Below are 21,589 nucleotides of genomic sequence, written 5' to 3'. Positions count from 1 at the left end.
TAATTCTTCCCCACCCAACAGGCAGAAAGGAGGAGCTACAGTCGCACAATCAAAGCAGAGTTACACTCTACCTTAGGAAGGAGACCACAGAAATTCCAGTGCTCACATAACTCAGCAAGTACAGCTAACCAGGATAATGTACTCCAGCTCATTCATAGTTTTGGAGAAACCATCCATATTATTTTCTTTACCCAATTAAAAAAAAAGTAACAGCATGAACCATAACGATGCATCAAGGCCTCAATCCAAGAGGATCTGATATTCTGGCTAATATGAAAAGTATCCAGTAATTTGTCATCTATGTATGTAACCATCTTAAACATCAGAGACTGACTTTAAAATATCATTGTTTCCTGCCAATATCAAATGGAGGAGGAGATGGAGAAGGCAAAGGGAAAGCAGTGAAACAGAAAAAAACTGCTTCTGAAGTACAAAGTTTTCAAATATTGTATGGCATCAAAAATAGAGATCATTTGCTGAGAACACTGGGAATGGGCTGACATGTATCACAATAACATTCCTTTGGAAAAGGCTCTACTGAGTAGGGTCAATTTATTTCCAATGAATGATATATTTCTCATATTCCCCACAAATGAAATATAAATGGATAATTCCCATTAATGAAATGAAATATTTATCATGAACAATGTAAGAAAAAATCAGTTTTTCAATTCAAGAATATAATAATTTGATTTGATTTGCCTTTCACTTTAGGATTAGAATAGCGTACGGAAGGTAGTGGACCATATGTCAGTTAGACTTTTGATTCTATAAAAGGCAAAGGCTATACTCTTCTTAGAGCTGCATTCTTTGAACATAAGCAACACTAACAAGCATACATATACCTTGATGCAAAGAAGACCAGACGTCTCTTTACCAACAGCGTCAAGATCTGTCACCCCCCTGGTAAATTCCAAGTGATCACTCCCTGGTCGTCTGATGTCCACAGCATCAATGTCTGTTTCCTCAGTAGTGTTGACAGGTTCAGGTTCAGTCAAACCAGAGGCTGTGAAAAATTATTGGTAGCAAAAATTATTGTTAAGGTTGAACCACTTTTGAACCATTTAAGTTTTATCGCTATTCAACTTGCCAACGAACTGGGTGGAGGGAAGAATGCAGATGCTCCAGAGACAAGAGAGACAAGATCTCACTAAGGATGCAGGTGTCCAACAGAGGAGTGAACTGTTCCCAAAACAAATGGATGATTCATAATTGGACAACATGATCAAATCGGGGTGGGGAGAAGGGGAAGCTACTGTTTAACTATACAAGCATTGCATGGGAAAACCAGAGTTGGTTTTGATTCTTCAGTGCTGAAATGGTGTATCCAATAAAGTTTTGCTTTCAGAATTTAAAAGTTCCTGATAGTATCTACTTTTCTTAGATTTGCTAGTCGGACCACTGCCAATTATGACAGCAATTTAGGCAGGCTCTAAGATAAGGTCCTAACATCTGGTTTAGGAGAGTCAAAGTGAAGTCCCAGTAGGCCCACAGAGAAAGATTAATTCCACGCAGAGAAAGATTAGATCTACTCTTTCAGTTCTGTATGCAAGGGGTGAGGGCATTTTTCAACCTGCTCTGGGCAAGTCGAGCCCATTCTTTACTCAAATACATTTTTGCCATTTCTTTTTCTATCTGTCTAGACTTCAGTTTTCTGTTTGTAGAAAGACAGAACCTTTCCCATCATTGTTGTCTTTTTACCTGATGCTTCCAAATCCTCGCTGCTCTTTTCACTATGACTGTCCTCTTGGCCATCAGCATTCTGCTGTGTATGCTGAAGGCTCAATTTATGGCAGACTTCAAATGCTTGCCCCACTGTTCTGACAATGCGCATGGCTTGACTCTGCAAAGTAGAGAAAAAAGGCAATAAGAACATCCCATCTGAAGACCAAGGCTAACAGCTTTCCTGCAGAAAAAGATTTATGCCTTCTCTTAATATTCAACTAGATAAAGTACCAATAATCTAGTTGCAGTTTAAACCTGTGTCAAGTTTGGTAATAATCCATTTTCTTCTATGTGCTATTAAAGCTTTGGTTTTCTCTCATTTCTGTAGCTAACATATTGTCTCAACATAATTAGACAATCTGCTCCCAAAGAGTCCATTTTCCTATATTCTTCTTTTAAACTTTGGAGTCTTGCTCTTTAGTGATGTGGAAAGAATCACAGATGAGCCAAATTGGAAAACCAGGTCTCGTTTCTGGCTAATATGAAAGTTCCGTATTTGTCATCTATTTGTAACCTCTTAAACATCAGTCCATTGAATATTGTACTCCAGGATTCAGAAGCTGCATTTGATTTTAAGCTATTCATTCTGAATTTATATATAGAAATGTACATCCTCGTAGACTTACCTAATCCACATTTATAAACTTCTATCTCAATCAGAGCTGAAGAAAGAAGGGAAGCGAAAGGTAAGGGAGAAAGATACACCCAATTGAATGCAGAATTCCAGAGAATAGCTAGAAGAGAAAAGAATGCCTTCTTAAATGAACAGTGCAAAGAAATAGAAGAAACAATAAAATAGGGAGGACGAGAGATCTCTTCAACAAGATTTGAGATATGAAGGGAATGTTTCATGCAAAGATGGGCATGATAAAAGACCAAAATGGCAGGGACCTAACAGAGGCAGAAGAGATTAAGAAGAGGCGGCATGTGCTGTCCCAAGCCAGTCTATGGGAATTGGATAGTTACTTAGGAATTATGAGCTGTCCCCTTAACGGAATGCATCATGGTAAATGTAGTTAAAGGTATCCTGGGAAATGTAGTTCATGTCACGTGGCTACATCTGTAATCCTGATTGGTCACTAATTTGACCCTCGATGGTTGGGGGAGTTTTCCTCACTTTTGCCTGAATTTCCTAACTCATGGCAGCTGCTTTCTATTGCTATGAGATGGGTTAGGAGATAACCATCTTTTACCTACAAGACAGATATGCAAAGGATTGGTCATTAAAGAAGAACTTCATCACAAATGTGAGTTATGAGGATACCTGATTAACCAATAAAAGTACTTTGTTATGGATGTTTTGTTGAGTTTATCTACCTCTGTAAAGAATACAGAAAACGGCAAACTTACACAGAACTATACAAGAATGAGCTTAACGTCCCTGATAACCACGACGGGGTGGTCACTGACCTAGAGTCAGACATCCTAGAATCAGAAGTCAAATGGGCCTAAGGAAATCTGAGCAACAACAAAGCTAATGGAGGTGACAGTATTCTAGCTGAGCTATTCAAAATCTTAAAAGACGATGCAGTAAAAGTTCTATACTCAATTTGCCAGCAAATCTGGAAAACTCAACAGTGGCCACAGGATTGGAAAAGGTCAGTTTACATTCCAATTCCAAAGAAGGGCAATGCCAAAGAATGTTCAAACTACCACACTATTGCATTCATTTTACATGCTAGTAAAGTTATGCTTAAAACCCTACAAGCTAGGCTCCAGCAGTATGTGGATCGAGAACTACCAGAAGTACAGGCAAGATTTCAAAGAGGCAGAGGAACTAGAGATCAAATTGCCAACATATGCTGGATCAGGGGTTGCCAACCTTTTGGACCTCAGGGACCACCAAACTCATAATTTTAAATTCCAGGGACCACTAACCAGTTCTATGGGCATGGCCTAATTTGTGGGTGTGGCTTGGTGGTCATGTGACTGGCGGGGCATGGCTTGTATGTAAATATTATCAATATTTATATAAATATTGAATTTTTTATAAAAAAGAGTAACTTTTACCCAAAATCAGGCAAAGTAGGCAGGCAGATTGAATTGCTCACAGAATCACAGATTCATTCCGATATCTATCTATCTGCCATCGTCTAGCTCAGTCTGTCAAATAAAATTTGCTTGCAAGCAAACTCATAAAATTAATTCACAACACACCATGTATGTAAATATTGATTTTTTTTATTAAAAAAGAGCAACTTTTACCCAAAATCAGGCGAAGCAGACAGACAGATTGAGTTGCTCATAGAATCATTCAACCATCATCAATCATTCATATCTATCTGCCATCGGCTAGCTCAGTCTCTCAAATTTGCTTGCCATGAGTCTGCACTAAATAATAGAATCTTCGGTCCTAAGGGAGGTTCGGCTGTGCTTAAAAGCAGAGCCGAAGATCTAAAGACTAGCTAGAAAGAAAGAAATCCAACCATTTCCGGCTTCCTAGCTAATCTAAATCTCCCGGCACAGCAGAACAGATGATGGTTGGAAAAAGGAAAAATAGCAATTTAGCAGGCAAGTTTGCCGGGTAAGGAGTGAGTGGGCAGGGGGAGGGTTCCCGGGGGCCATGTGGGCTGTGTAGCCTTGTGTTTCTGCGCAGCCTGGATTAATTGCTTTGGGGAGGTGCTCTGGGGGTGAGATTTCTCTGTGGCCCACCAAAATTTTCTCATGGCCCACCAGTGGGCCGTGGCCCACTGGTTGGCGACTGCTGCGCTGGATCATGGAGAAAGCTAGGGACTTCCAAAAAAAAAAAAAAAACCTCCTTCTGCTTCATTGACTATGCTAAAGCCTTTGATTGTGTGGATCACAACAAATTGTGGCAAGTTCTTAAAGAGATGGGAGTACCAGACCATCTTATTTGTCTCTTGAGAAATCTATATGCAAGTCAAGAAGCAGCAGTGAGAACTGGACACTGAACCACTGATTGGTTCAAAATTGGGAAATGAGTCCAGCAAGGCTGTTGTCCTGCCTATTTAACTTATATGCAGCGCACATCATGAGAAAGGCAGAGCTAGTTGAATCAAAAGTTTGAATTAAGATTGCCAGGAGAAATATCAACCTCAGATATGCAGATGATACCACTCTAATGGCAGAAAGTGAAGAGGAACTAAAGAGCCTCTTGATGCAGCTGAAGAAGGAGAGTGCAAAAGTTGGCTTGAAACTCAACATTAAGAAAACTAAGATCATGGCATCCGGCCCTCTCAATTCCTGGCAAATAGATGGGGAAAAAATGGAGGTAGTGACAGATTTTATTTTCCTGGGCTCCAAGATCAAGATTGGGACTACAGCCAAGAAATTAAAAGACGCTTGTTCCTGGGAGGAAAGCTATGGCAAATCTAGACAGCATATTAAAAAGCAGAGACATCACCCTGCCAACAAATATGTGTATAATCAAGGCCATGGTTTTCCCAGTTGCAATATATGGCTGTGAAAGTTGGACCCTAAGAAAGACTGAGTGCCAAAGAATCGAGGCCTTTGAATTATGGTGTTAGAGAAGACTCCTGTGAGTCCCTTGGACTGCAAGGTGATCAAACCGGCCAGTCCTAAAGGAGATCAACCCTGACTGCTCTTTAGAAGGCCAGATCCTGAAGATGAAACTCAAATACTTTGACTACCTAATGAGAAGGAAGGACTCACTGGAGAAGAGCCTAATGCGGGGAAAGATTGAGGGCAATAGAAGAAGGGGACGACAGAGAATGAGGTGGTTGGATGGAGTCACTGAAGCTCTAGGCATGAGCTTAAATGGACTCCGGAGGATAGTAGAAGGCCTGGAGGAATGTTGTCCATGGTGTCGCGATGGGTCGGACACGACTTTGCAACTAACAACAATCTCAATCAGAAGGCAGATATAGAACACTATTCTGAATTTTGAGTAAGCAACAAACTAGATACATTTTTGCAATAATATGTAGTTTGTCACTTAGACGTGAGGGCATAACAAGGAACACATTTTTGGAGTGGCCATTCCTGAATTATATTCCCAGAGAGCAAATAATAACTATCATAAAAGTTATGGTGTAATTTAGGTTTAAATGGTTTTTTTAAAGTAAAAGGTAATGGTAAAGTTTTCCCTGTCAGTCATATCCGACTCTAGGGGATGCTACTCATCTCACTTTCTTGGCTGAGGGAGCCAGCACTGTCTGAAGACAATTTCCATGGTCATGTGGCCAGCATGGCTATATGCCAAAGGCACAATTTAAGCTGTTACCTTCCCACCAAAGTAGCACCTATTAATCTACTTAGATTTGCATGCTTTTGAACTGCTAGCTGGATAGGAGCTGGTGCAAGTAATGGAAGTTCACCCCGTTGCATGGAACTCAGGTCTTGAACCTGAGCTATCAGCTCTCCAGCTGACAAGCTCAGCATCTTTAAAAGTAAACCAATTTAAACCTAGAAACAGAACAGTGTTTTCCAACCTGACCAATCTTCAGTCAATGGGATGTCAATTTCCATTATTCTCAGCAATAGCCAATGTGTAAGGATAATTCTCTCTCATCTTTCATCCCAGATAACCAAAACACATTGGCTTTGCCTCAAAGCAAGCAATGTGACATGCTCTGGCTCTATTAAGGAAAAAGGTCTGCCTAACGCCTTCTGCTCCAAGTTAAAAAACAATCTTGCCTATTTGAAACTGAGAAGAGCGAAAATGGAATGAAAATAAGGAAGATGTATTTGAATAAAGAGAAAGGGCGTTGGTACTTACCTGACACACCTGTTCTCTTTGAACTGTGAAGAGCATCCAGTAGTGGGAGGTGCTTCAGTTCTCTGCACATCTAGGCTGGGCTTAATTTGTGGAACACTCCTCCTCCTCCACAGGACTCCTCCCCAGCGTTCCCCAGTTTTGGCGAAGACGAGAGAAATAAACACCCTCGCCCTCAATGCCCTAACAATTCATTGGCTGAAACAGGACCCCACCAGACGGAAAAGGGGTGGGGCTGGATGCTCTGAACAGCTCAAAGAGAATGGTGTGTCAGGTAAGTACCAATGCCCTTTCTCCCATGAGCTGTTCAGAGCATCCAGTAGTGGGACATACCAAAGCTTGGCCTGTCCTACGGGAGGGACTCCATCTGGCTTGGACTCTCCTCCTGGTGCCTGTGGACCCGTTGCAGAACTCTTCTGCCAAAGGAGGCCTCAGCGGATGGAAACACATCTATTTTATAATGCCTAATGAAGGGCGATGGAGAGGCCCAGGTTGCAGCTCGACAAATTTCAGTTATTGGTGCCTGCGTGGCCCACGCTGCTGATGTTGCGGCACTCCTTGTTGAATGAGTTGTTATGCCCCTAGGCACCTATAGTGACTGAGTATGATACGTTTTCGCTATTGCAGCCTGTAGCCAATGACCTATTGTGGAAGATGAGGCCTTGCATCCCTGAGTGTTGGGCTGAAATGACACAAATAAAGCTTCCGTTTTTCTGAAAGTTGCTGTGCGGTGAATATATATTTGCAATGCTCGTCTCACATCAAGCCAATGCCACCCTTGGAATGGCCGGGGACAGAAATTAGGAAGTATCAGCTCTTGTGTCCTGTGAAAAGCTGAATTAATTTTGGGTATAAACGTAGGATCAGGACAAAGGACCACCTGGTCAGAATGAAAAATGCAAAGGTCCTGTCTGATCGCCAAAGCTGCCAGTTCCGAAATACGACAAGCGGAAGTGATCGCTACAAGGAAAACTACTTTATATGTCAGAAATTGGAGACTTGATGATTTCAAGGGTTCGAAAGGGTACTTGGTGAGTGCAATGAGGACCTTGTTAAGGTCCCAAGTGGGATAATGGTGAACTGCTGGCGGGTGTAAGTTTGTGGCTCCTCGAAGGAAACTCCATATGTGTGGGTGATGAGAAAGAGACAGTAGACCCTCACAAGAGACAACTGATGCCATGGCCGCCACCTGTCTTTTCAACATATTAGGTGATAATCCCTTGTCAAACCCCTCTTGTAAAAACTCTAGGATCTGAGCCACTGATGGAGAGATGGGATAAATGTGAGACTTAGTACACCATTTGCAGAAACTGGACCACGTGGCATTGTAAATGCGGGGTGTTGAGGGGCGTCTGGCAACTTGGATGGTGGTGATAACTCTGTTGGAAAACTTTTCGCTCTTCAGACGTCTCCTCTCAACCTCCAGACGGTCAGGAGCAACCATTGAGGGTCCGGATGTTGAAGGGGTCCCTGGGTTAGCAAAACCCTGTCCGGCGGAATTCTCCATGATGTTGATAAGGATAGACTGCGGAGGTCTGCAAACCACGGCCATCTGGGCCAGTAAGGAGCTACTAGCAGCAGCTCCGCCCTCTCGTCCAGCAGCTTCTGGATGACCTTGGGGATCAGTGGAAGTGGTGGGAATGCGCACAGAAGACCCTGGGACCAACAGCAGCGGAGCGCATTGAAGTTCTCCGCTCCTTGTGAGGGGTACCTGGAAATGAATCTGGGGAGCTGAGAGTTGAGGGTGGAAGCGAACAAGTCTACCACCGGCTGTCCGAATCTCCTGACCGCCTCTTGAAACAGGGTCGGATGGAGGCGCCACTCCAACTGATCGATCGTGGCCCTGCTTAGCCAGTCTGCCTGTGTGTTCGATAGGCAAGAAATGTGCTCTGCTCTGATGGAAAGCAGGTTGTTCTCCGCCCAAAGACACAAATGCTCCACTTCCCGCATAAGGTGTTTCGACTGTGTGACTCCATTTGTTTATGTGAGCTTTTGCTGTTACATTGTCAGTCAATATTAGTATGTGTTGATTGCGTACCTGTGGAAGGAAATTGCGGGAGAGCCAGGTGTACTGCTCAAAGCTCCAGCCAGTTTATGCTGCACGACTGTTCTATGGAGGACCAGCGGCCTTGGTGCTGTGAGCAATTGAAAGTGAGTTCCCCATCCAAACAGGCTGGCATCGGTGATGATGATAAGTCTGTGGGGCTCTTTGAACAGACAACCTCTATTGATGACTGGTCTGGTCCACCAGTGGAGAGATATGAGGATCTTTGATGGTACCTTGACCTTGTATTTGGAGTTGCTTTGGCCAGAGCGCTGGTACGGGAGCAGGAACTACTGGAGGGATCTAGTGTGGAGCCGGACCCAAGGAATAATAGATATACATGAGATCATCTTGACTAACAATTTTGATAGTTCAGCTAGGGACACCCTCTTATGAACCCTGATCTCCTTAACGAATTGATGAATGCTGTTTTGTCTATCTGGTGACAGGAAAACTTTGTCTTCCACCGTATCTATGACTGCCCCCAGATGGATTAATCGAGTCGAAGGTGTTAAATGACTCTTTTCCCAATTGATTGAGAACCCGTGTTGTTGTAGGGATTGTAATGTAGTCTGAATATCTCTGACTGCTTGATGAGGGGAAGATGACAAAATTAATATGTCATCAAGGTAACACTGGAGTCGTACAGGGATACCTCGGAGATGAGCAGCGAGAGCTGCGAGAACCTTTGTGAAGGTCCTGGGGCAGAAGCTAGTCCGAAAGAAGGGGCCACATATTCGAAATGGTGGTTATTATAACAGAATCTCAAAAATTTATAGTGGGAAGGCCAAATAGAAATATGTAGGTATGCCTCCGTCAGATCTATAGACGTAAGGATGTCACCTTTTCTGATGCCGAGTAAGATAGATTGCAGGGTGTGCATTTTAAACTTGTGATATACTAAGAAATGGTTAAGACGTTTCAGATCTAATATTGCTCTCCACCCCCCCCGAACTTTTGGGAACAACAAAAAGATGTGAATAGAAACCTTGCCCTCGTTGGTTGGTAGCTGGTGGTTGGATGGCTCGTATGTCCAGTAGATGTTGGATAGCTGTTTCCATAAGATTGCGTTTAACCGGATCTCTGGAAAGAGGGCACGACATAAAGAAGTCTGGGGGAGTGGATTGAAACTCCAGCGCAAGGCCAAATCTGATCGTGTCTCTGACCCAGGAATCAGACGTTGGAGTCCCATTGGTCCGCGAATAATCTAAGGCGTCCACCAATGGGAGTCGGGTCCAGGGAGTTATCTTGGGCGCCAGAAAGACCTATTTCCTGCTCCTCGAAAGGATCTCTTGGATTGGCCACCCCTTCTGTTCCTATCCCCGAAGTTGGACCTCTCTGGCTGCTGCCCTGGTCTGAATGATGGGGGTCTCTGGTATCTGGGTGAGAAGGGTCCCTGATAAAAGGGCCGAAAGGATCCCCTCCGAAAGGACTGAGGGTTTCTAGAATCTGACTTCCGAAAAAGGGAAGGTAGAATTTTCTTTTTGTTTTGGGTTTCGATTAGCAGCGGGTCGAGGGCAGGGCCAAACAGTCTGTCTCCCACAATAGGAGATGAAGCCAGCTTGCATTGTGTTTAATGTCCGCTTGCCAATGTTTTAACCATAATAAGCGTCGCGCTGTGACATGTGAAGTAATGGCTCTGGATGAAAACTTGACCGCATGATGAGTTGCGTCAGCTGAGAATTCAGCGGTTGCTATAAGTTTTGCAATATCTTGGTGTGCTCTAATGTTGGAATTAGGGACATACTCCCGTAAGAGACGGAGCCACCTGAGAGAAGAACGGGTAAAGAAGGAAGCGGCCGTGGCTGCTCTGATGGCCCACGCATCAGACTGATGGGCCCTGCGTAGGGCTAGCTCAGCCCGTTTTTCCTCTGGCTACAATGGCTCCAGCACTTCACTGGGATTGGAGGACGAGGATGCTAATCCCACTATAGGTTCGTCTACCTCGGGAGTATTCAACAATTTTGAGAAATCAGGGGCCAAATTAAAATATTATCCTGTCATATCCCATGGGGGCAGGGTACACCGCTGCAGACGCCCACTATTTCTGTACCAGGTCCGAAAACATGTGAGGAACTGGAATCACATCTGCCTCGACTACCGGTTGGTTGATCTTCTGGTCCCTCTTCTGAAGGAGTTGGAGTGGTACAAGAGATCGACTTGTTCAGGCACGCAATGTTTTTTGCCTTAAACAAGAGTGATCTGAATAGTTGTGGGCGGAATAAGCCTGTAAATACAGGTTGATTGGGAACAAGGCCCTCATCCTCAGACATCCCCCTTTCTAAGGGGTCCACTTCCGACAGGGCCGGGTCACTGTCATGTATTGATCCTGATTCAATCTGTTCCATTTGATCAATTTGATCCACTTCTTCCATCTCCTCCTCCTCCATCGGCCCTTGGAGGAGCACTTCCCCTTGTAACTGTACCTGGGTATAGTGTTGCTCTGACCTGGTCAACGACCTTAGCGATTGAGAATCATAATCAACAGTTACAGGATGTTCCCTGGTCAGAACTACGTGTTGAAGATCTGCTGCTATTCCCTGGCGGATTGCCTGCTCCATCCACACCTTCATCCTCTCTGGAGCTTCCTCTGGAAGAATATCGTCCTGTCGAAGACCAGCAGCCATTGGAGTGAATGTAGCTTCGGGAGACCTTTGCATGGTCAGTGTTCCAGGTAACTGGGCCTGTTGACTCAGGGGAATCAAGTTGCGCCTGGATGAGAGTGAGACATCTAGAGGAGGAGGAGGGTGGGAAGAGGTAGACGGTCCTGGACTGGGGGACGGAAAGTCCTGTGAGGCCCTGTGTGCCTCCCTTACACACTTATCTATTTGCTTTTCTAATGTTTTATGGTGGCCTGTTGGCATCCTTTTCTGAAGCTTTAGAATTACCTTTTGTCTGCTTACATTTGCACTGAGATTTAGCTTTGACCCTTAAGGTCTGAGAGCTACTACCACCTGCCATTTTGATTGAAAGAAATGCAGTATGCTCGTTATTCAAAGCGATATTGTGGAGGCAGTTGGCACGCCCAGGGGCCTGATCCAAGAAGGGACTGGGTGCCCTGATAATATCTTATCCCCTTCTTCTTTTTTTGTTAAAGATATATATATGAGTCGTATCAGAGTAATAATATATTTCGTTATTAAGATATTAATACCGAATATTTATTATCTGTAAATTATTATTATTATTATTATTATTATTATTATTATTATTATTATTATTATTATTATTATTATTATTATTATGGATGATAATCACCAATATGTATAGATATAAATATATATTTCTAAATTAATAGAAAACAGCTTGATATAGTGACGATCCAAACAGCCAAATGAAGAACTCCTGAAAAGGCCAAGATAATAAAGAGAGGCCTTCAACAGCTTCCCTGCACAGGCAGACATGGGCCTGGGTGCTCACTGTTGTGCCACTGGGTGGATAAGGCTGTGAGGGTTAAGCCAACAATAATCCATGGATGGCCTAGAATCTAATAAGAAAACGAGGTGTAATAATTCCTTAGATTATCTGAAGAGAAACCTGATTGAGAAGGAAAACTACCTCACACAGCTCGAGTTACAAATAGCGCGGCCACGCAGTCTTTAAAACAAAAGCAAAACAATGGCCATTACTTTTGGTGTGCGCGTGCTTCCCAACAACAAACTCCCGCCGCGTGGAGAAAATGCCTCTGACGACTTCTTCTTGTGGCTAAAAAATGGCCGGGAAAGGGGTGGAAAGAATTAAGCTTTTATGCTTTCCACACCAAAACGGCATTCTGAGCGGAAAAAAATCAAACGATACGACTTGGATGAGGGTGAAAACGTCCACGCCGCTATTGCCGATGTAAAAAAAGGCAATGCGGAATCACAATGGCAGGGGGTAGAACAAGCAGTTAGGGGGGCTCGGAGTGATGCCGAAGCCGCCTGCCACTTCGGGGCGCGAAACAGCGCTGCCCGAAAATGCAAATGATCTCCGATGGCCAGATGGAGAGAGTTAACATCAGGAGATCGTAATGTGATTTGGAGGCTAAAAGCCTGAAAAAACAAACCGGACTATTTCCAAACCTGCTGAATAATTCTCCTGTTTCGGCCAAGGAAGAACAAAAAGCACTGCCTATCCTCAACGAGGCTGAGCCAAAACTGGGGAACGCTGGGGAGGAGTCCCATGGAGGAGGAGGAGCGTTCCACAAATTAAGCCCAGCCTAGACATGCAGAGACTCAAGCACCTCCCACTACTGGATGCTCTGAACAGCTCATGGGAGAAGGGGAAAGCTAAGATTATTCAGGCCCAGTTTTAAGCTTAGATTTTCTAGAAAACTAAAAAATAAGTACAATTGTACAAGTAAAATTGAATTCTTCTGATTCAAATAAATTCCTTACTTATTAGATATTTCCTTTTATTTTCATCAATTTTTCTAACCCATCTAAGATGTTTTTCAAGTTTTATTTCTACTTCCTAAGGCTTGAGCTATCTCACTCAATTTTGTGTAATCTGAATTTATTTTATCTTTATGTGTTAAACTAATTAACAGAAATAAAGAACAAATTATAGCATTGTTTTTGTTTCTGGTGCTTATTTTATTTATGCAAGCTCAGTTACTGTAATGACACTTTGGGAACTCTGTGCAACAGAATGTCCTATATAAATAGTAGATCCATTCTACCATCAGCCTTAAAGTTATCCCCATCTGTGATTTAAGCAGCATTATGTTTTTTTGAACCCAACCTTAATTATATTTTCAGATGATTATATAAAACAATTGAATTAATTTTTACAATGTTTTTCATTTTGAAAATAATGTTAGAGCCACTGTGGTGCAGTGGTTAGAATGCAGTACTGCAGGATATTTCTGTTGACTACTGGCTGTCTGCAATTTGACATATTGAATCTCATCAGGCTCAAGGTTGACTCAGTCTTCCATCCTTCCGAGATGGATAAAATGAGGACCCAGATTCTTGGGGCAATATGCTGACTCTGTAAAGTGCTTAGAGAGGGCTGTAAAAGCACTGTGAAGTGGCATATAAGTCTAAGTGCTATTGCTATCTCCCAGTTGATATCTGGGGTGTATGGAATGTTCAGGGAGGGGTAACACCTCTGGTGTAGGGACAGGTTGTGTTCTTTTAGGGCAGCTCATCCACCTTTGGTCCCCACCTGTCACTCAGCTCTCATCCTAGTAGCTGTAGAATGTGCAGCAGCCATACCCTGGGCAATAGTTTCAACCAAACCAGGTTGAGAGTAGCTGTTGGGTCATTGACCTTCAGTGAGAGGGACTTGTTTATCCCGAGCATGTGAGGCAGATTCTGATGGAGTGAGCAGATGAAATCTACCAGAATAGAACAACGGTCATGAAGGCAGTCTCTGCAAGTAATGTGGTTATGCTAAGAGGTTATGCAAGACATGAAAGGCGCCCTGGTCAACCACTGTGCTCAGCCCATCTCCAACTGTCTCGACTCTTGTCCTGCCATTGGAGCAAGATGGAATCTGGGAAGAGAGAGAGATACTGACTATGCACACTTCTCCCTCACTTTAATCCAATTCATATGCAAGTCTTGACATCCCCCAACTCCCATAAACCTTCAAAGTCCTGTGGTGATGGGTGAGTGATGAAGTAGCAGGTGTGGATACACCAGGAGCTGTAGCCACAGACCTGCACATAGGCAGCTCAGATCTAATGGTCGTCTTCTTGCTGACCAAAGCAACAGTTAGCTTTGGCAGCCCTCTTTAGGACTATACTGCTCACCTCCGTAGTAAGAGGAAGGGGCTAAAAAAGGTGCCCTAAACATTGTTGCTTCATAGAATCCTGGCCAGCTTACCACGGGTAGAGGGGATCCCATTTCATATGATAGAATAACAAAACTTCAAAGAAAACTTAAAGTGACACCACTCACTATTGGCACATGGAATGTATGCATGCTTCAAGACAACCCCTCAGGAGATCGACCAGAAAGAAGAACAGCCCTGGTCACCAGAGAGGTTGCAAGATTTAACATTGATATTGCATCCCCGTGTTAAACTCATCTAGCCAGCAAAAGTCAGTTCACAGAAACAGGAGGTGGTTATACATTCTTCTGAAGTGGACACATCAGTAACGAACGCTGTGAATCTGGAGTTAGTTTTGCAGTTAGGAATCATCTTATCCACAAACTTGCCAGTCTTCCCAAGGGCGTGAACAAATGACTCATGACACTGCATCTCCCACTACCAAGAGGAAAACAAGCCACACTGATCAGCACCTACATACCCACAAAGACGAATCCAGATGAAGTAAAGGACAAGTTTTATGAAGGTTTCGATGCCCTACTCTCATCCAGGAAGCGCACCGACAGGCTGATTCTACTTGGGAATTTCAAAGCAAAAGAAGGAACTAATCATTCTGCCTGGGATGGCATCATTGGAAAAAATAGAATCAGAAAATGTAACAGCAATAGCCTATTACTACTGAAGACATGTATGGCTCATGAGCTGATCATCACCAATACCATCTTTCGCCTGCTCACTCGCAAAAAGTTGTCCTGGATGCACCCATGCCCAGAGCACTGGCATCTTATTGAGTATGTCATCGTGCAGAGGAAAGACAGACAGGATGTATGGGTGATCAAGACCATGCCAAGTGCTGACTGTTGGACTGATCATAGACTCATCATCTCTAAATTAAGCTTTCACGTCAAGCCAAAGAGACATCTGCAGGGAAACAAAGATGTGATGAAATGGATTAACGTCAGTAAACTGAGGAACCTCAACACAGCAGCTTCACTAGCAGAAGATCTTGACAACCAACTCTCAGAGCTGCAATTTAGAAGGAAATGTTGAGAAGGACTGGGACTGCTTCAGGAATCTGTGCACTCTTCTGCACTTCTTGGACCCTAATACAGGAAACAGCAGGTTTGGTTTGATGAAAATGATGAAGAGATCAAGGCCCTGCTTGCTGAAAAGCACCACCTTCACCGTGTTTATCAGAATGACCCACCATCAACGGCTAAGGAAAATGTCTTCAACAACACTTGCAGGACCATACAGAACAAGCTTCACAAGATGCAGGACTCCTGGTTGAGTGCCAAAGCAGATGAAATTCAGACGTCTGCTGATAGAAACAATGCCAAATGGTTCTACGAAGCCCTAAGATCCTTGTATGGACCTCAGACCTCAAGGAGCTCCCCTCTATTAGACTCAAATGGTGCAACTCTCATTACTGAGAAGACTCTGATTCTACAGCGTTGGGCTGAGCACTTCCAATCTGTACTGAACCACCCATCTTCCACCAACAATGATGTGATCAACAGAATGTCCCAGGTGGATATCAACCACAGCCTGGATGCCCCACCATCAAAGACTGAAACCCTACAGGCCATCAGCCAGCTGTCCAGTGGCAAGGCCCCAGGATCTGACATGATCCCAGCAGAAGTCTATAAGGATGGCGGTGCAGTGCTTATCAACAAACTCACTCTGCTGTTCCAGTTCTTCTGGAATCAAGGATCCATTCGTCAGGAACTGAAAGATGCACCCACCATACATCTCTACAAGAGGAAAGGGAATCGATAAGTCTGTGATAATCATAGAGGAATATTACTGCTTTCCATCACAGGCAAGTTCAGCACAGGTGTTGCTGAACTCAGATAATAAACCCTTTTCCAGGTGGTCAGTCAGGTGGTTCAGCAACACCTGTGCTGAACCACCTGACTGACCACCTGGAAGAGGGTTTATTATCTGAGAGACAGTGCGGTTTTTGCAAAGAGCGCGGTACTGTGGACATTGTTGAGGTAATTCCCCGCTAGGAGAATGAGCGCATGCAGGGAGACGTAGTGAGAGTAATGTTGAATAATACACACACAGCACACAGATACACTGTACAGTAAATGTAGGTTTTTACTTCCAATAAACGTTTAAGCAAAGTCCAAGATAAGCAGTTCAAGTCATTCACAGGTAAAGCAGTCAGTGTTCAGTTCAGGGATAAACCAAATAACAAAGTCCAGTATCAAAAAACAGTTCAGTAACAGACTTACATCAACAATCCGTAACAGTCATTAGAAGGAATGGCAACACTCTCCAGCAGAAGAAAACAGATACTCACTGAGACTTTCTCACTCCTAACAACCCAGGTTTCTTATGGCCGTTTGAGAAACCACACCCAATTACAGTTTTTACATTTTCTTAAAGATACAGTATTAAAATGTCTATCCTAGTTTATATATTTCCAACCCAAATAACTGTTAGGTGACTTATATTCCTAACATTCTCGCCTTTGGGTAGGACAATATATACAACCTTACATTCTAAGTCCATAATCCTCACAGCAAACCTTATGCTTTATAGAGCCTTGGGCTTTTGTAAAATGATCTGCTATATTGTTTTCTGACATACAGTATTCTAGCTTAATCATCTTACTTTGCACACATTGTCTCACATTTAAATATCTTAAATCTGTGTGTTTCGTTCTTGTTTTAACAGCAATATTTGAAGCCATCTGTATTGCTGATTGGTTATCTTCATAAACAACAATAGAATCTGTTACATCAATTCCCATGTCAATTAATAGTTGCTTATAACAAACTAAATCAGTACATAATAAAGATAAGCATGAGAATTCAGCCTCCATTGTTGACAAACTTAAATGTTTCTGTTGAATAGACCTCCATCCAATCAACACTTTTCCCAATAATACAACAGTACCCGATGTAGATTTTCCTGTATTTATGTCTGTAGCAAAACTTGCATCAGTATATGCAGTTAAACTCAGTTCATCTTTAGGCTCCAAATACAATGCATAATGCATTGTTTGTTTCAGATATCTTAACACACGTTTAGCAGCTTGCCATTGCCTTTCAGTCGGCTCAGCGTTAAATCTCGCTAATTAATTAACACTGTATGCTATATCTGGCCTTGATCAATTACTGAGATAAGATAAACTACTAATCAAGGACTGATAAATATTCTTATCAAAAATAGGACTTTGAACATCACCATGGCTAAACTCCTGGCTCATTGGTGTCTTAGCCGCCTTACAAAGTTCAATTTTAAATTTTTTTAGTAATTGGTTAATTTTATCTGCCTGTGAGATCTTGTATCCTCCCCTAATTTTATCTATCTTTAAACCAAGATATTGTTTGATTTCTCCTAACTGTTTTATCTTAAATTTCTTCTCTAACAATGAAATTATTTTAGTAGCTTCTTGTTCAGTTTTGGTGATTAATGCTATGTCATCAGTAAACAATAGCAACAATGAAATTACACAATTACTTTCTCTTTTGAACAAACATGGATCAGCCATGCCAGCTACAAAACCTATCTTAGTTAATTCCTTAACTGGTTTCACTCATATCCTGACTGCTTTAAGCCACAAAGACTCTTTCAACCTCTAGTAATCAGTTGTATTATCATTTTTGAGACCTAAAGGTTTCTTTAGATAGTGTGTTGCAACGGTGCATGCAGATATGCCGTCTCTACATCCAAATGATTTATAATGTATTTCTCCTTAGCGCCCACACTAATGCTGCCCTTAATGTAGTAGCCTTCAGACTAGGTGCAAACACCTCATCATAGTCAATTGCTGTCTGATTGAACCCTTGTGCTACTAACCTGGCTTTATGGGTTACAGTCCCATCTATATGAGTCTTAATCTTATAAATCCATTTACATCCTATGGCATGTTTACCTGGTGGTAACTTAATATTTTCGTATACCTCCAATTTTTTTTAATGATTCCAGTTCCTTATCCATTGCTTTCTGCCAAGCAGCCTGATCCTTAGCAGGATAGTTTTAGTTCACTATAGTTACTTGGAACTGTATTTACTTGGCATACAACACTAGCCTGATATCTATCAGGTGGTTGTGTTACTCGGGTTGAACATCGTGGTAATACAGGGCTTATTGGTGGATCACCTGTTCCACCTGCTCCTGTTCTCCTATCTCCTCCTGTGCCTGTTCTACTTCCTCCTGTTCCTGTTCTTCCTCTGGCTATTCGTGGTTTACTTATTTTCATCTTTAGGGACTATTTGGGTGTCAATAATAACATCATTGCTGGATTCCTGTTCCAGTTTATCCCACCTAATGTGCTCAAGAAATTTTGCACTAGCACTACAATAAACATGAGCTGTGCCTTGATCCCAAAATGTAAACGATCTATGGTTGGCCTCATAACCTACAAAAAATAACTTCTTAGCTCTATGTTGCCCTTTCAGTCTTACTTGTGAGGGAATATGCACCCATGCTGGAGCTCCAAATGTGTGTAGGTAACTTAAATTTGGTTTTCTGCCATGCCAACGAGTGAATAGCAATTCACCAGTTGTTGTATTTACTACATTGTTCAAAACATGGTTGCTACACATTATGGCTTCACCCTAGTGTTTCAGGCAAACCTGAATCAGATAACATAGTGTGAGCCATGGCTTGTAATGGTTGCCCTCTTCGTTCTACAAACAAGTTATGTTGTGGTCTGTAAGGTGCAGAACGTTTATGCTGGACACCAGCCAATTTCAACATTGTTTGGAATCTTTTGTTAACAAACTCAGTCCCATTATCAGTAACTAAAGTAATTACTTTACTTTTCATTTTTCTCTCTGCAAATCTCAGCCAGTTAAAGAAATGTTGGAATGTTTCTGTTTTGTTTTTCATAAGATAGCAGAAACTGTATCATGAGTAATGGTCCATAATACTCAAAATATAGCAGGCACCTCCTAAACTAGGTTTCTTAGGACCAATTATGTCAGCAAACACAACCTCTAAAGGTTCTTTGGTCTTAAACCCATTTAGTCTGTTTGGTGGAGTAACCTTGTTTTTATCTTGGCTACAGGCATTGCAGTTTAAATACTTGCTACAGGGTTTCAATTTTATTTCCTCTAACAATTTAACAGTTTGTTTCAGCATTTTGAAATTAATGTGCCCCAGAGGTCTATGTAGTAAATGTATACATTCATCATGTGGCTTAACCTTGTTATAAACTGAGTTAGCCATCTGCAACTGGTCATCATGTATCAAATATAAATCATTTTCTAAATTAGCACCAACACTTTTACCCTCTTTCTCTATTATACAGTTATCCCCACTAAAGGTTACTACATAATCAAGACTAACTAAAGCCCTTATTGATAACAAATTAAATTTCAGCTTAGGTTCATATAACATAGTTAAATGTTCATTTATACAAGAACAATATGCAGTACCTTCACCTGAAGCCTTCATCTTCCATCCATTTGCCAATGATACATGTTGTTTACTCGTGGACATCTTTACAAACCTTTTTCTATTTTTAGTAATGCACTGCGATGCTCCACTATCAACAACCCACAAATCATGGTTTACAGTTGAATTGCTAGACATAGCTAAACTAACATTCTTCTTAGCCTTCTGGTGTTTACTAGTATTCTGTTGTTTTCCCTTCTTACAGAATCTAGCTATATGTCCCCTAGCCCCACAAGAAAAACATTTCCTAACAGTATAGGCAGTTGAACACAAATCCTCTTCTTGTGGTTGTTCCTTCCTCAGTTGGTCCCTATCCAGTCTTCTTCTTGCTTCTTCTAACAACCTTCCAGTTATGTCAGTCAATGTCAGTTCACCTTTGGTCAGGACTTCCAGTGAAGATACGTAATCATCATCACTTTCATCCAATGAGGAAAGAATGATGTAAACTTGATGCAGCTCTGAAAATATCAGTTCCTTTTCATGTAGCTCTTGAAAAGTTCTTTTCATGAAGTTCAAATGAGCTAACATATCTCCACCTTTCAGAAGACGTGCTCTAAACAGTTTACGTGTAAGATGTACGTGTGCACCTACACTGTCACGAACATAAATCCTCTTCAAATTCTCCCAACACCTAGCAGCAAACTCTTCTCCACGAATATGGACTAGCCGCTGGTCACTCAGTGTTAGTCCAATTATACAAAGAGCTCGTTCATTGTTCTGTTTAAAGTCAGCAAGCTTCTTGGCATCGTCCTCATTTTCTGGATCCCAAGTATTTACATCCGGTGGATTTTGAACTACATTCCATAACCCTTCTCTACGCAGAAGTAGACTGCACTTCATAGACCAGGAAACATAGTTTGTTCCATCCAACCGGGTTATCAGTGATAGACTTGTTGAAGTGTCTTGTGCCATCTTTACCAGGATAGTAACCCACAACTAAACAGTAAACAGCTGTCTGTATACAGTACTGTGTATTCACACCAACTCTCAGTTATCTGAACCTGGTATGGCCTGGGCCCATAACCAGTGTTGAGGTAATTCCCCGTTAGGAGAATGAGCGCATACAGGGAGACATAGTGAGAGTAATGTTGAATAATACACACACAGCACACAGATACACTGTACAGTAAATGTAGGTTTTTACTTCCAATAAACGTTTAAGCAAAGTCCAAGATAAGCAGTTCAAGTCATTCACAGGTAAAGTAGTCAGTGTTCAGTTCAGGGATAATCCAAATAACAAAGTCCAGTATCAAAAAACAGTTCAGTAGCAGACTTACATCAACAATCCGTAACAGTCATTAGAAGGAACGGCAACACTCTCCAGCAGAAGAAAACAGATACTCACTGAGACTTTCTCACTCCTAACAACCCAGGTTTCTAGCTCCATCTTATGGCCGTTTGAGAAACCACACCCAATTACAGTTTTTGCATTTTCTTAAAGATACAGTATTAAAATGTCTATCCTAGTTTATATATTTCCAACCCAAATAACTGTTAGGTGACTTATATTCCTAACAGACATGACAGCTCCAAGAGAAGTGTCAAGAGCAGAATCATGAATTGTACAACACCTTTGTGGATCTCACCAAAGCTTTTGACCCTGTCAGTTGCGAAGGTCTGTGGTGCATCATGTTGAATTTAGGTGCCCTGACAGATTCATCCTAATGGTATGTCAGTTCCCTGACAGCATATGGCTCCTGTTTCGGATGACGGAGAAGCTTCAGAGGCCTTTCCCATTACAAATGGCATCAAGTAAGGTTGTGTGTTGGCACCAAACCTGTTCAGCATAATTTTTCAGCCATGCTGGCAGACGCTTTCCCAGAACAGTTCCTTGGGAGTTAGCCTGAGATACAGGACCAATGGGAAACTGTTCAACTTGTAAAGACTCCAGGCTGTCACCAAGATAAAGGACACACCTCCTTTTTGTTGACAACTGTGTCCTGAATGCTGGA

General features: G+C 42.3%; 1 protein-coding gene across 6 annotated transcripts in view; it reads right to left on the bottom strand.

The window, feature by feature from the left end:
- Positions 1-21,589, bottom strand: part of LOC113421456 (carboxyl-terminal PDZ ligand of neuronal nitric oxide synthase protein) — an 85,705-nt gene that overhangs the window by 28,567 nt on the left and 35,549 nt on the right. For 5 of the 6 annotated variants that reach the window (XM_087962465.1, XM_087962464.1, XM_087962466.1 and 2 more), the window contains 2 exons: positions 1,702-1,843; positions 846-1,006 (listed from right to left, as the gene is read on the bottom strand). In XM_087962465.1, the coding sequence (XP_087818591.1) occupies positions 846-1,006; positions 1,702-1,843 (303 nt within the window). Of the gene's footprint in view, positions 1-845; positions 1,007-1,701; positions 1,844-15,904; positions 15,977-21,589 lie in introns of all 6 variants that reach the window. The other variant, XM_087962468.1, reaches the window with a different exon arrangement.

This window comes from Notechis scutatus, chromosome 3 (assembly GCF_049901735.1).
Source record: "Notechis scutatus isolate UNSWTSFEM ecotype Mainland chromosome 3, rNotScu1.2, whole genome shotgun sequence".
Lineage (NCBI taxonomy): Eukaryota > Metazoa > Chordata > Lepidosauria > Squamata > Elapidae > Notechis > Notechis scutatus.
This window is presented reverse-complemented; position numbering and strand designations above follow the sequence as displayed.